Below are 15,863 nucleotides of genomic sequence, written 5' to 3'. Positions count from 1 at the left end.
CTCCTCGCCGTGACCAGAGAGATCACAGTGGTCACACACATACACACACACACCTCATCCCTCTTTGTGCGAATGCAGACATAGGCTACTACAAAGTTTGCGGCCCTCTCCGCACGTTACGCACCACCTCTCCGGCAGCGCCCGGCTGTACGCCCGTGCATAAAGCATCTCCGGAGGATTCCGCTCAGACGGTCCAAGCCCCCCGGTGCGTTGCATCGGAAAGTAATACAGTTTTCATTATTTATCAATACATGCTTATCATATTTATCTAGTGCTTATTATCATATAATGAATTTAACCTGCACCGTTTAAAGGTTAGGTTATCGGTCATTTGCTCAGATGCAGTCAGAGACTGGGAGACGGCGGAGGCAGAGTGTCCACATGGGACCACATACATCTGCTCGTACACTTTCACTTAGTGAACGAACAGATCCGTTTCATCAGCAGAAAACGGCTTCTCCAATTTGCTGAATCTTCCTTTTTAAATAGCAATGCGCCCGGTGCAGGCGCAGCTGGCTCTTAAAGGGAGATGACACTCTGATTGGTTTAAAACACACCTATGATTAATTAACAGACTAAATACAACCCCTTTGCGCATTACTTTGTGCTCAGATTATGCCCCGCTTAACTGGCAAAAGTAGAGTTGGACACACCCTAAATACACTTTAGACCATGCGCTGTAAAAATAGGTCTCTAAGTGTGTGTGTAAATAAAGAGGAAGCAGCGTGAGGACATGAATCTTTTTATTTTAATCTCTTTGCAAAAAGAACAAAAGCAAATCCAATTTACTCTGACATGTTTACAATGGTTTAAAGTATTAGCATCACTGTGTGTGCGTGTGTGTGTATGTGTGTGTGTGTGTGTATGTGTGCGTGCGCAGTATTAATTGACGGATTATTTAAGCCCTTTCACCTCATGACATGTGACTCATCTTTATTTCCGAAGCACAGAATGAACCTTGGATAGAGTCGTGCTGTAAATGAGCGTAATGCACCTTTAATCTGACAGTTTGAACTTGAGGAAACGTGTCGCTCAGTAAATTTGATTTGCTTAAAGGTGGAGCTGACCACAGCTGACTGGATGACCCACATGTCAATCAAGACGGACCCCTCTTTAAAGACTTAAAGGGCCAGTCTGTAAAGTTTTAACCTGTTCAGGGAAATTTACATTGTGAAGCCAGAAAGGTTGTGACCCTCTGTTTTAATGAAACGGTGATTCTGGTGATCAAAAGGAGTAAAATTAAACAAAAGAAATAAAAAGGTATGACATAAAGCTTGACAAGTGTTGTAGTTTATTAAGCATCTAACGTGTGTGTGTGTGTGTGCGTGTGCTTCAGGTCCAGGTCTGGCCTTCATTGCGTATCCGAAGGCGGTCAGTCTGATGCCGGTGGCTCCTCTCTGGGCGGCGCTCTTCTTCTTCATGCTTCTGATGCTCGGACTGGACAGTCAGGTGATCAATATTTCACATTCCTGCTCATCATATTCACCGTATAGATTGATCTCCTTTTCTTCCACTCAAGTCAGTTTATTATTTTTCACATTATCATCATGTGGTGATGCAGTTTGAGAGCCTCTCCCTGGTGGTGCGTTCAATGAAGCTCAGATGAAGCCAACACGGACAGCATGAAAACAACAACGTGAATTTAAACGTTGCAGCAGACTCTCAAATCCCACTTGGAACGCTGTCAGCTGCATTATAATGAGATTATAATGTCACTTAATGATGACTATGATCATCTATCTATTAGTACACATTATTAATTTATTGTATTTGCCCACATATATTTATGGAGGACCACAAGAGTCACGCAAATAGTAATAAAGCATAAATATAAATAGCCATTAATAAATTTGTTCACAATATAAATGGACTAAATTACAAAGTAATTCATTATTTGACATTTTAATGGGCACTAAAAATAATTATTTTTATTTCATATAAAAAAGGGCTTTACAAAAACGCCATAAAACACTCAAAAAATTCATCATTTAAAAATACATGAATTAATTCTAAATAATGGAATTTAAATTTGAAAATGCAGTTTAAAAAAATAAGTAAATAATTGGATTAATATTTCATTTTATAAATTCTTTTTATAAATCTTTTATTTTTATTGCCCATTAAAATGTCAAATAATTAATTACTTTGTAATTTGGTCCATTTATTCATGGATTAATAAATCAATTTGTAAACAAATTTATTAATGGCTATTTTTATTGTACAATTAGTCATTAATCAATTAAATGCCTTATTACTATTTACATGACTCTTGTGGTCCTCCGTATATATTTGCATAAATATGTGAACTATTCATTTATGTAGTCTATTTTAACGTATATAGCTTTAAAAATTAAATTCTCTTATTTTCTTGACTATTTTATTTATTGTATTAAAATAATAATATATATATATTTTTTGGTTAATTAATCTGTCTCTTGTGCTGTTGTGACGTAACATGGGGATCAATAAAATCTTATATATGTACAGTAAGTTCCCAGTGTTTGTGTTTGTGTTGTGCAGACAGACTAGTTGTTAATCTGTCTTTGTCTCTGTGTGTCTCCAGTTTGTCGGGGTGGAGGGTTTCGTTACTGGAATCCTGGATGTGTTTCCTGGCAAGCAGAACTTTCGCTACAGAAGGGAGATCTCTGTGGCGATATGCTGTTTACTGTGCTTCATTATTGACCTCTCCATGGTGACGCAGGTCAGTTACACACTGCCTGGTTCTTCTTAAATGTAAAAATACTATTTAGGAAACTGTTTTTCTTTGTTCATAACTGCTGGCAGCAACAAAAGTGACGAGAGAGATGGAGCTTCTGACTGAACTTAAAGGGCGGGTCCATCTGCGTTTTTTAAAAATGTAAACGTCCACTCAGCCGTTAGCAGAAGGCAGTGACGTAGCTAATCAATAAGGTTATGAATGATGTGAACGCTAGCACTAGCTGAGTCAATGTTAGCTGTGCTAAGTTTGGAAATAACTGAAAGGGTTAGTTCAGATTTTTTTTGAAGTGGGGTTGTATATATACTCCCGTGTTCTGAGAGGTAGAATTACTGTTTTTATGAAACCGTTATATCGCTGTCTTCAAAGCCACCAGACTCCATTCACAAAACCAGTAATTTGACCTCTCAGAACACGGGGAGTTGCTGGTCTGCCGCTGCATCGATCGGTTAGTTTGTTTGTTTGTGTTATTGTGTGACTTTCAGATCTGAACTAACGTGGCATCCACAGCGGTACATTGCTTAGCTTCCTGCCGGTACTCCTGTCTGCTTCTCCAAACTGGGAGCACAACGACCGCCATCTAAGTTACTGTATGTAACGTTAATACACTGACTATAAGGATGTATATATACTGTACATGTAGCAGCGTCATCATGCAGAAACCTACGTCAGGTCAAGGTTTAGAAGGGCTTGAAGGGAAAATAGCATTTTGACGCGAAAACATACTTTAACCAAAATGTGAATGTCCCATAATACATAAGGAACACCACTGGGAAGCTACAGAATGATATAAACACATCAAAGAACAATGGTCTCATTAATTATTTAAAAGAAGAGAAAACAAAAAACTCTTCACACTTTAGCTGATAATTAAGTTTAATTTTGGGTTAAACTGTTGCAATAAATAAAACACTTTATCTTATTAAACACTGAGTTGTGTCTCTCTCTCTCTGTCTCTCTCTCTCTCTCTCTCTCTGTCTCTCTCTCTGTCTCTCTCTCTCTCTCTCTCTGCAGGGAGGGATGTACGTCTTCCAATTGTTTGACTACTATTCGGCCAGTGGAATGACTCTGTTGTGGCAAGCATTCTGGGAATGCATAGTAGTTGCCTGGGTTTACGGTATGACACACAAACACACACACACGGTGTAGTATAGTGTTTCACAGCAAAGTATTGGCATACTGTGTCTGATCTTAAAATAGGTGTGTGAATAGTTATATGATGTTACAGTGAAGGTCACAGTTCAGTCTGTTTAAGTATAATTTCTCATAGCGAAAAACTGTGTGTCACGAGTTTTCATAGGAACGCATTTCATAAAAATGTCAGTGCAGTATTTGATATAATATATATATATTCACATAGATTGAAAAACATCAACAAATTCATAGTATAGTATGTCGAAACAAAAAAAACACATACTATACTATGACTTTTTTTTAGACAAAATGTACTATGACTTTTTTTTTTTACTTTTTTTGACATGCTATACTATAACTTTTTTTTCGAATTACTACACTATGACTTTTTCGACATACTATACTATGACTTGTTTCGACTTTTTTTCGACATACTATAACTTTTTCTTCAACTCTTTTCGACATACAATACTATGACTTTTTTTTGACAAACTATACTATGACTTTTTGTTTTACTTTTTTGATATATTATAGTCTGACTTTTTTTTACATGACTTTTTTCAACTTTTTTTGACATACTGAACTAAGACTTTTTTTTGACTATTTTCGACAAACTATACTATGACTTTTTTTTTTTACTTTTTTTGACATGCTATACTATAACTTTTTTTTCGAATTACTACACTTTGACTTTTTCGACATACTATGACTTTTTTCAACTTTTTTTGACATACTGAACTAAGACTTTTTTTCGACTATTTTCGACATACTATACTATGACTTTTTTTTTTCAATTTTTTTCGACCTAATGTACTATGGCTTTTTATTTTGTTTCTTTCGACATACTATACTATGACTTTTTTCGACTTTTTTTGACATATTATACTATGACTTTTTTTTTCAAAAAAAGTGGTTATATGTTAAAGTCTTCATGTGAGAACATACTGTATGTAACAGTGAAGGATAAAGTGTTGTGTGTCTTCGTTGCAGGTGCTGACCGCTTCATGGATGATGTAGCTCGTATGATTGGCTACCGGCCTTTCCCCTGGATGAAGTGGTGCTGGTCCTTTATAACTCCATGTGTCTGCATGGTAAGACTGAGCAACACCGCCCTGTTGGAAAAAAAACAACAACATAACATTGTTAACATAAGTACTTTTGTTTACATACTAATACAGTAATACCCTCAAGTGTAGATGCAGTATTATTCATTATCTATACTATACTAGTAGAGCCGCTGCTCCTTCATGTTGAACGGAGCCAGTTGAGGTTTCCTGGGTACGACCAGCTGGTTGGAGACCCCGGGGTCGACCCAGAACACGCTGGAGAGAGATTATAATATCTCATCTGGCCTGGGAACGCCTCGGGATCCCCCAGGAGGGGCTGGAAAACGTTGCTGGTGAGAGGGACGTCTGGAATACCTTGCTTTGATAAAAAAAAAACTACAAATACAATACTAGATTCAAATATGAGACTAATCCTATATTAGGTTTTTTGTGGGGAAAACATATTTTTAACTATTATTTCTTAACAAAAACAGTCCTGTTTCCTGCTTGACGCTCCCCTCCTCTCCTCTACAGGGCATCTTCCTGTTCCACCTGGTGAACTACAAGGCGCTGACCTACAACAATACGTACGTGTACCCGTGGTGGGGCGAGGTGATAGGCTGGTGTATGGCTCTGTCCTCCATGCTCTGCATCCCCGTCAGCGTCCTCTACAAACTTTTCAGCGCCAAGGGAACCTTCAAAGAGGTCAGCACTCACTCACACTGCAACAAACACAAGCAGATATGATATTGCATTAATATTGGGTCAATTTTCTTTACATGCTAGAAAGTTCATTTATGGCTGGAGTTACTTGTTCCACCTCTGCACTGATCTGTGGATGCGTTACTCTTTAACCAATCAGAACAACATGTAAACGTCACATCTCACCTGTGTGTGTGTCTGTGTGCTGCAGCGCTGGGCTCACCTGACCACTCCGGTGTGGGGGGCCCATCACCTGGAGTACATGGCCCCCGACATCAAGGCCCTGACCTTGCTGTCTCCCGGCACCGACGAAAACAAGGTCATCATCTTTGAGAGCGTCATGTAGAGGCTGGACTCCACCAATCACAGCGCTCCATCTCCATCCAGACACCTCAGAGTGACCAGCGGTCGGTTGCCTCTGGGATCAACTCTTCAGCACTTCCAAAACGTCAGCAGCCACCAAAGCTACCAACATGTTTCACACCTGTAAAAGAATAAAGGAATGAAGCGGCTCCTCCAGGAGGGTTTTTATAATCACAGCAACAACGAAATAAACTAAACTAAATGAAACCAGCAGATCACTGGCTTCTTTAAGGCTTTAAAAGTCTTCCATTCCTCCGGCTCTCAATATGGAAATTGTAAATAATACTCTCTTGGACTATTTAAAGGATCAAATGCTAATTTTCCACAAAAACCTGGAGGGGCTGAAGAAGAACAAGAAGAAGAAGAAGAAGAGGGTCGGGGAGATTTTCACTGTGTTCAAAAACAAAACGCTGCTGAACGTCGGGCTTCCTCCATGTTGGATGAAGCGTATCAATGCAAACACACACCTGATAGACGGCCATTACACACACACATACACACATTTCATCATCACAGGGACTTGGTACTCAAGTCTAAACTTCCCGTGCTGTGTGTGTGTGTGTAATGGCTGATTATTAAGACAGAGTTGTAGACAGACTGACCCCCAGAGAATGACCAGAGGTCATTTGCGTCGTAACAGGAAACATAGCAAACCGCTCTGCTCTTCAGTCCCGTGGTCAAAATGAAGGAGGTAAGAAAAGATGATTGGTGGCTTCCCATCAATGAGGAGGAAGTAGATCCTCCAATTTAGTTGTCAAGACACTTGTAATAGAAAAAGTTTCCATGCTGACGAGGGATGGGAATCGAGAAGTGGTTCCAAATTGAGACTTTCTTGACTTGCAAAATTATCTTTTAAATTGACAAACATCATATGTGTGAAATATGTCTCTCTTGCCGTTTACTACTGTTCATATTTTTTCCGAAATAAGGTCCCATGGTGGTCCACCCGAAGGGGCGGGCCTTCGCCGCCTCTCTATAAAGGAATCGATAAAGAATCGGACCGATGAGCAGAATTAGAAGAATTAAAAAAAAGAAGGTATCAATAAAATCATATCCCTACGTCCGAGTGTCTTTTGCAAAGTTGCGGGAGTTCTGCGATCTTTTTCTTACAACCCGACAATGTTTGGCAGCAGGACTGAGGTGCGAAAGACGACGAGTTCCTGTTACAGAGCAAACTGCGGTCCATGAACTCACCACGCTGCCAGGAAGCCGGACTGATCTCAGCGGGTCCTGAATGCATCATCAGTCCTTCCTGATGTCTTTACCTTCTGTGACACTCTGATTGTTGTCGATCTAGAACCCGATCAGGACTGAAGTCGTCCCGATGTGGTTTGTTTGGTTCGACGTATAGGCGCAGCTCGTTTCCGTCCAGCTCTGAAGCTAAATAACTGTGAATCACCAGCTCCTACAACTGACCCCAGAACAGTCCTGACTCCTGAGCAGCGTGAGGTTCTCTGACCGGCGACCTCCGGTCTGTCTTCAACAGTCTCGCCGAGGTTCGATAGATCCGATATTAGAAGGAACGATCCAGTGAGAATTCAGTCATTTTAAGTAGATTTTTACATCCGGGTTTCTTATTCACTCTCTGACTCTTTGAAGGTGAAAAAAAATTCAACTTACTTGTTACCTCCTGAAGCTTTCGACCACGACTCCTGAGCTTCCTCAGCGAAAACCTGCTTCACCTTTCAGGCTCAAGTCAATTTTGTAGTTTTCTCTGAATGCAAACAAACCAAAATACAACGGTTGGCTAAACAGTCTCAACTCAAGGTCCCCTTACTTGCTAATCCCAGAGCTTTCAAGAAAATTTACCAACAATTTAGATCATTGATTAATTGGCAAACCATTAATCAAGAAGCTGAAAGTCTTTGGACAGTTCAGACAAAACCAGACCAATTATATTGATCGATTAATAGAGAAAGTAATTGGCAGATTAATAAAAATAATCATTACTCGTAGGAAAGACTGGATTAACGAACGCAGTTCAGTTTGGACATTATTTGGTTAATTGAAAAGCTGAAGTACTAAATCTTTATTCACCTCAGAACAGGTCAATCCCACCGTGGTCATTGCGTACGTCATCATCAGATAAAGTACCTGACATTTTCTGCGGCTCCGCCTCCTGTCAGTCACATCCAGCCAATCACAGGCTCCCCCAGTACAGTAATGAAAGACTGAACCCACACTGGATCTGACCTTTAACCTCTTCATGTTCAGTATTTGACCTCCTCGTGAGGGGAGAATCCGGTCCAAAGGTCGGGCTTCGGCTGAAGTGCCAAACGGAGCGGTACTGATCCTAGACCAGGGCTCCAGGCTGCCAATATCAACCTGTTCACTCGTCTTCTTCTTCTCTGCCATCAGTTCATCGTTAACGCTGAGGTCCTCCCACCCAACATCACGCTCTGCTCCTCAACAGCTGATAGTCTCACGCTCTCAGTTTTATACCAGAAAAACTGTAGAACTCTAAGAACTGGTTTCCTGGGTTGGTCTAAGTGTCTTTTAATGAAACTGAACAACAGACCTGAACTCAGTTATTATGCAGCAATACGGACGGCAAAGATGAAGTTGCAAAAATCTTTGATCAGCCTTTTTTTTTTTTTTACTTTTCTGTCCAAGAAGAGAGATTCTGTTCAGACCACGAGTGAAGCGAATTTTCCACGCGGCGCGATTACATACAAAGTCAATGCAAAGAGGCAAATAGACGCAAATTCACACCAGGCGACGCGCATGGAGGGAATTACACGACGCAAACATGCAAATCTATCCGTGGGAGTTGAAATATTTCAACTGTAGCGGGAAATTCTTGTAACGCTGCGTCATGAAACTCTATTAGTGTTGAGATTCCCCTCCTGTCGTCACTGACGTTGAATCAGAAATGGAGGAAATAAATCTTGTATCTGTCTGTTGTCACCCAGAGCTACGATAGAACAACATATCTGTACAGAGACCGGACAAAACTCTGTGTAAAAACCACAGACTGTCTGTGGTAGAAACAACAACGTCGCTGCCGTATTTATGCCTAGATGACGTTATGTTGAGTGTTGATGGAGCAGCTGCATAGCCTGCCACTGATGGATCAGAACTCCATTCAGAAAACAAGCATTTTAACAGTTGTTTGCTTGTCATCTTGCAGTCAGACCTGACAAGGCATGAATTCAGACTTTTTACAAATCAACATCATTATGTAGTTATTTCGGCATCCTTTTGATCCGTTTATTGCAATTAAATCACAGCACAATCTGTTTATTTTGGGTTCATACCGCAGTAGTGACGTGTGGCTTGCTAGATACAGTCAGTGCAGCACTGTATGTGAATAAAGCTCGCCGCCGGGTGACGTTATGAACTCACACACGACGCGTTTGCATTTTTTGACACATCTGGGACTTCCACAACATTGGTTATTGATGGTGAAAAGAAAAGTTGTTGATATCTATGGAGACAAACCCCTTCTCCTCTGCCGCGTCTAGAGCGAATGAACACAAATGATACCGGCGGTTCAACTCACGCAAGTAAAGCAAGGCAAAAATTCACTTCGCTCTTGGTGTGAATGCAGCATCAATATTTAAAAAACAATAATTGGCTAAACACCCATAAACAGATATTTTCCAGTTGGTAAGATATTTGTTAGCAGTTTGACAAATGGCTGATTTTAGTTTGAAGAAGAAGAAGAATCCGTATTTACCTGCCGTCAGCTGGTGGAGAGATGAGAGCCGGAGGACTCAGCCTGATGCCAAGCGTTGCCTTACGTCGTTGTCTTAACTCTAGAGCCCGTACGAGCCAAACGCAGAGCCCGACAGGACGGCTCTGGTTTCTATCCCACCAATCGGCAGTCTGCGGGGGCGTGTCTACAACTCTGTCTCCTAGCAACCACCCACCATCCACCTGTCATGGATGAAACACATTGATCAGAATGTAAAATATACTAAAACATACATTTGCACATTGTTGTGAAATAATGTTGCTTTTAAAAAGAATCGTGTTTTGTTTTACATATTGTAAAATGAATCAGAGATTTATTTTGTGGAGGCTTTTATTTTGCTGACAGTATGATAGATCTATATATATATATTGAATATCTTTGTGCGTTATCTATATTTGATGCAGTATGTAATTGTGATGATGACGATATCTGGCTGACTGTTCACGTTTTAGCAGGCGAACACGAGCGACGACGCGCCGCCGGCTGTGACCAACTCAAGCTTCAGGCTACCTCACTCCTCATTCAGACTTTCAAAATAAACTTCTGTTAGCTTTTTATGCAAATGTCTTGTCGGCGGCGGCCAGCAGGAGAGGATTCTGGGAAGTGTTTCTGGAAACATTTCCCTCCTCGGCCTGTTCCATGTTGCTGCTTTAAAGGTTCTCCAACACCAATGAAAATATAATTATCTGAAGATCAAATTTATGCTGTGAATTTAAAAACTGGCAGTAATCTCTTAGAAACTTTATGATGTTTTATTGGACTTCAAAGTGTCACATTTTTGTGTCTCTAATAATTTAAACTGTATTATATTGACCTACGTTGGTGTTGTGAGAACTTTAAATGGTGTCTGACCGGCTAATGTGAACAAGCAGCGAGGGGCGGGGCTTTTATTTTGGCGGGTTTGCTGCGATGCAGTGATGTTGAGGCTTCGTGTGGCTCTGAACACACCACGAAAGGGAATTATTTTTTTTCTTTACTTTTTTTTGATTTCTAAGATTTTCGAAGTGCTTAAAGTGTTTGAAGAGTTTTAGATTTAGATGATTTTTTTTTTCTTCTGAATATCAATGTTTCGTCCTCAGACCCCCCACGGCTCACATTATTATTATTATTATCATTATTATTATTTCAAAGCAGAAAAAACAATTTAATCTGCCTGTCTCATCTCATAGAATTAATTTGAACATATTCTACATGATGACAGATGGTGAAATAAATCGTATCTTATTTTTATTTTACTTTTAAGGCTGAATAACTGTCGACTGTGACTTTAAAATAATCAGAAGGTTGCCATGGTAACAGTATGCAGTAGCACAGCTACCTCAATAAGATACCTGCAGTAAAACTACCGACACTACAAAGATCAACACGTAGCAGAAAATATTAACTACGTATCCCAGCAGTCAGTGGGAGCGTCCAGACACCAATCACATCCGGAGACTGATGGTGCCTTCAAATGAAACTTGTTTTTACAACATGGGAAGTCGTGTACAAGACATACGTTGCGTTTAAGTGGTTAAGTCGTGAGAACGCCGCTGCTAAGCAACGGCAATATTAACGTTACTGTCAGCGTCTAGAAGCCACAGCGGCAAGCTAGCAAGTGGGTAACATAATGCAGTAAATGCGGCCTCAGACATATTAGAAAATTACCAAGAAAAACAATACTCGACTAAAATGACAATATATTCACTTATTATGCACCGAAAAATTAACTTCAATGGCCTCCGCCATTTCTGACAACGTCAACAAACACGTCACAACTCGTCAACTCTGAGCTTTCAGAAACTTTCCACTTACGAGGTCGTGAATACGACATGAGGGGGGCGTTCATATGGACTCTCTTTGTAAACACGGTAAACACGACCCCATTTGAAGGCACCATGAAGAACACCTTGATACCATATATGGTAAACCAGTTAATATCAATTAAAGTCTAAACATGAATATCTTTCCAACTCTACAGTCTAGTAAAATATTACTGATTGCACCTTTAAAAAATGATCTGATTATTTTCTGTCTTTGAAATGAATCTGTTGGGCTGAAAACATCAGTTTCAATCACTGAGAACTAAAGATGATATTAAATTAAAACATCAGCCTAATTAATGATGAAATGAGTGGAGCTGATGTTGATTGGCCGGTCTGGATTTAAAGAGACGGCATACAGAGATTATTGCTGATGATTAAAACTAGAGGGATTAGGGATCGAATGTTGTTGTAGAGGTACAGTGCCACTGATAACCCATATTTCACTAATCAAACTAACCATTTTATAGAAACATTAACTCAAAATGACATTTCGAAGTCTTTTATTTTTTAAATTAAAGTTGTATCACTATTGTTTTGTTTGTTTTTTAACCGTCTCATCTCTGGACTGGAGCCTGGTGGGTCAGAGGGGGGAAATAATATAAACATCTGCAATTTAAGACAAAAGAAAATGAAAATGCACATTACCGAAATCTGACGTTGCTTCATGTCATTTTGTCTTTGTGCTCTTCTGCCAAAAAAAAATCCTGGTTGTGACAGAATCTTTGATCCAAAACTGGAAACCAGCCGAGCTGCATGGAGACAGAACAGGAAGCCAGATTTAATTAACTAAATAAAACAGGTGTGCTGTATGCTAATGATTAAGGTGATCAGTAAGGGTCTTTTAACAGATTAGAGACACACTGATGTGGGATATAATACATTTTGAATAAAATATTATCTAATGTCTTTTTCAGGCAGGTTATATGTTTGCAAAAGATATTTTTGTGAACACGATAACTTAAAGGATATTTTCTTTATAATGTAACTTGTTGTGAAAGTAGAAAAATTACAAAATTGAATCAAAACTATAAACATAAAACATAAAGTGATTTAGTGTTTCTCCTCTCAGAGCTTTCAAACAGGGTGGCACACTTTACAGACAATGTTATCGGACATTTATATTAATAAATAATTCAGGTGTCTGGATCTAAAACTCTAGAAAAGTCTGTCTGTTCGTCCTCGGCAGGTTTTGATAATCGATTCTGTCCAACAAACTTCACCGTCGGCTGGTTTCCGTCAGAGAGCGCCTGTTTTCCCCAAAAAAAACTCCTGCTGTTCTCAGACCAACACAGAGTGGACTTCACTCACAGCTTTTAAAAGTAATTCAAATGTATTATTTCAGCTTCATTTTACTGTAGATGAATATTGTTTTATAGATCTTTTTTTTTTAAATATTGTCACTGATTTTTATAGCCAAAAACATTGCCAAAGTGTTTTTTAACCTCCAAAAATAAAAAAAATGAACAAATAAGAAAGTTTAAAGGGAAAAAAGATGATTTTTGTTTCTGCTTTGTTTCTTATGATCACGAGGAAGTTATTAAAGGTTATTCTCGACACAACAGGCCGGTTATTATGATATTGCTGGTGCTCCAGAAAGTCTTTGATCGTGATATTAAATAACTTTCTCACCTTTGCGTTTTTTGGGAGGTCGGATCAGTGGAACCAGCAAGAGGCGCTTTCCCATCGTGTTTGGGCTGGAAACCCCGCAGGCTTTAACGTACGGTGCTGGACGGCGAGAGGAAACTGAAGGTTTCTGTTAACAAAAACATTGGATATGAAATAAACTATAGACGTTATATAAGAAGTTCGTATTGAGCTAAAATAAGTAGATAAAAATGAGGTTAATAAAATATGAACTGTCTTGCATCAGGTTGCTATTATGACGTTATACTTACTGTTTACATCTACCAAAGCATTATGGGAACTGTAGTTGGCCCACAGTGTCGGAGTTTAGCACATTTGTTTGTTACATCTTACAAAACTGAACATATAAGACTCAATCTACTCCAAATTTTGAAAATGTTTCCGTGATCGTCCTGTTTGTGTTTCCAGCCCGAACTCAGCTACACGGTGACCTCATCAATCCCATCATGTCGGCCATTTTTGTTGTGACTGTGTCTCTGTGACTTTCTGTGAACCTCCAAGTCTTCCATCCATAACTGTAGATTAGACAATCGATTAAAGGTGATAAAAGTAGCTTAATTAATTGTGCTGTGTACTAACGACACTCAGGGCTCGACGTTAACGAGTTACCAGCCCCCCCCCCCAAAAAAAACAACAACAAAACTCGCTGACTCGTCGATGATGTCAGAGTCAACTTTGAGCCCTGATGATGTCACCTGTGTTTCATTGACCTTTGACCCCTGTGGGGGTCTCCGTGCTGTACACCACTGTGATCACTGTGCTCATTCACCAATGACTAAAACAACGGCAATAAAACTAACGTCATGACAAACAGCTGATCTGTCTCCGTGGTTACTGGGTTTGTTTTCTCAACTGTTGTTTATTTGGTTCTTTTGTATGAAACATGGAAGTTTGAATCAAGTCTCCAGAAAAGGATCAAACTTCTACTTATATGTTACAGGGGGCAAGTTTGTTTTTAAATGTGGGGGCACAATTAAAAAAATGCCTTTTATATCAATCCAGCAAATAATATATTAACGGATGCGTTGAATGTCAACAAGATTTAGGCCATGTCGACAGGTCATGGGCGACGTCGATGGGATGTAGACAGTCTCAACGGGATGTAGACGGTGTCAACGGGATGTAGACGACGTCGACAGGATGTAGAGGGTGTCAACGGGATGTAGGCAGTGTCGACAGGATGTAACCGATGTTGACGGGACGTAGGAGGTGTCGATGGGATGTAGGCGACGTGGATGGGACATGGGCAATGTCGACGGGATGTAGGCGATGTCGACGTAATGTGGGTGATGACAGGACAAAGAGGGGGTCGACATGACGTAGGCGATGACGATATGTAGGCAATGATAAGACAGACGTGCCGATGGGACGTAGGCGACGTCGACTGGACATAGGCAATGTCGAAGGGATGTAGGCGGTGACGGGACGTAGGCAACGACAACGTGACGTAGGTGACGATGACGGGATGCAGGCGCTGACGATGGGACGCAGGCGATGATGACAGTACTTAGGTAATGACGGGCCGCAGGCGATTGCCGAAAGGACGTAGGTGCAGACGTCGTACGGACAGAAGAAGCAGTCAAGTCACAGCAGCTGAATGTGCTGATCCAAGTACCAAATGTGATAAAACTGCTTCTTCTTTTTGGTTTCTTTAAGAATTGTGATATGTGATTTTTTGAGCGATACAAATAAAATTGACAAGACAACGGCATTGTTGTCTTTATGTGACGATATTGAGTCGGGTGAAGACAAACAACAAAGATTCCCAACTGGAATCAAACCGGAAACGTTGCAGTTACCTAGAACTTGTCTAAAACCACTGAACCACCAGGGAGCCTTAAAATGCTTTTCTGTAGAACTGAAACACCAGACCGCTTCATCCCGACCAGATACTCTGATATCAGTCGGTTACTGCGAGGAACAGTTCTCTGCAGCATGAACGTCTTTAAACCAGTCTGAATTTCCAGGAAGCAGGAGACAGAAATACTGAGACGTTTTTTTGGACTGGAGGCGCTCCGGTCGCCAGTGAAAGCTGATCTGGTGAGACGGTGGTGAGGCTCGGCGAAGCGGCTCAAACCGGTTTCTAATGCCAAGTGGCCGTTTAGACCGACAGCTGCCTTAATAAGAGAGGAGTTGAAGGTGGGATGCTATGTTTAGACAGGAGACGGACCGACCGGGGGACAGTCCTGCACACAGCAGGACAAAGTACACAGATCCCTTACTGCTGTTCAAGTACTAATACCACACAAGGTAAGACATTAACATTATTAACATCATCATTAATACATTAACATTATTAAATCTGGAACCAAATGGTTTTATATAAAAATATGACTACAACCATCAAAATAGTTTCACATTTTCAGTCAATCCACTAATTGATTAATGGATTAATTGATTAATGGACTAATTGATTAATTGATTAATGGACTAATGGATTAATGGGCTTATTGATTAATGGATTAATGCTTTCAGTTGTTTAATTTAGAACAAAACATCAGATTTTATAAACTCATGTTTTGTGTGTAAAAATCTTAATTTGTAAAGTAACTGAAGCTGTTAGATAAATGTAGTGGAGTAAAGCAAAGTACAAGTACCTCAAATGTGTACTTAAGTACAGTAGTTGGGTAAATGTATTTAGTTTTGTTCCACCACAGGCAGACTGAATCATATCTCTGTATTACTTTAGATGAACCAACTCTGAAACACAAAGCTCAGCAGTGTGAGAATAGATAATAAAAACAATTTAACTGATT

At 39.9% G+C, this 15,863-nt stretch overlaps 1 protein-coding gene and 1 long non-coding RNA gene across 2 annotated transcripts in view; one reads left to right on the top strand and one right to left on the bottom strand.

The window, feature by feature from the left end:
* The window catches only part of slc6a8 (solute carrier family 6 member 8), a 35,959-nt gene extending 29,862 nt beyond the window's left edge, over positions 1-6,097 (top strand). Inside the window, exons 8-13 of the mRNA XM_074644950.1 lie at positions 1,337-1,449; positions 2,564-2,701; positions 3,731-3,833; positions 4,841-4,941; positions 5,431-5,601; positions 5,810-6,097. Of these exons, the coding sequence (XP_074501051.1) occupies positions 1,337-1,449; positions 2,564-2,701; positions 3,731-3,833; positions 4,841-4,941; positions 5,431-5,601; positions 5,810-5,944 (761 nt within the window). The 3' untranslated portion in view covers positions 5,945-6,097. The remainder of the gene's footprint in view (positions 1-1,336; positions 1,450-2,563; positions 2,702-3,730; positions 3,834-4,840; positions 4,942-5,430; positions 5,602-5,809) is intronic.
* Positions 6,098-11,961: 5,864 nt separating this feature from the next.
* On the bottom strand, positions 11,962-13,995 carry LOC141773190 (uncharacterized). Its single transcript, XR_012595029.1, has 2 exons — positions 12,772-13,995; positions 11,962-12,732 (listed from the first exon to the last, which is right to left on the bottom strand). It is a non-coding gene; the product is annotated as an uncharacterized LOC141773190 (long non-coding RNA).
* Positions 13,996-15,863: the final 1,868 nt, after the last annotated feature.

The sequence above is a fragment of the Sebastes fasciatus genome, chromosome 8 (assembly GCF_043250625.1).
Source record: "Sebastes fasciatus isolate fSebFas1 chromosome 8, fSebFas1.pri, whole genome shotgun sequence".
NCBI classification, from domain to species: Eukaryota; Metazoa; Chordata; class Actinopteri; order Perciformes; family Sebastidae; genus Sebastes; species Sebastes fasciatus.
This window is presented reverse-complemented; position numbering and strand designations above follow the sequence as displayed.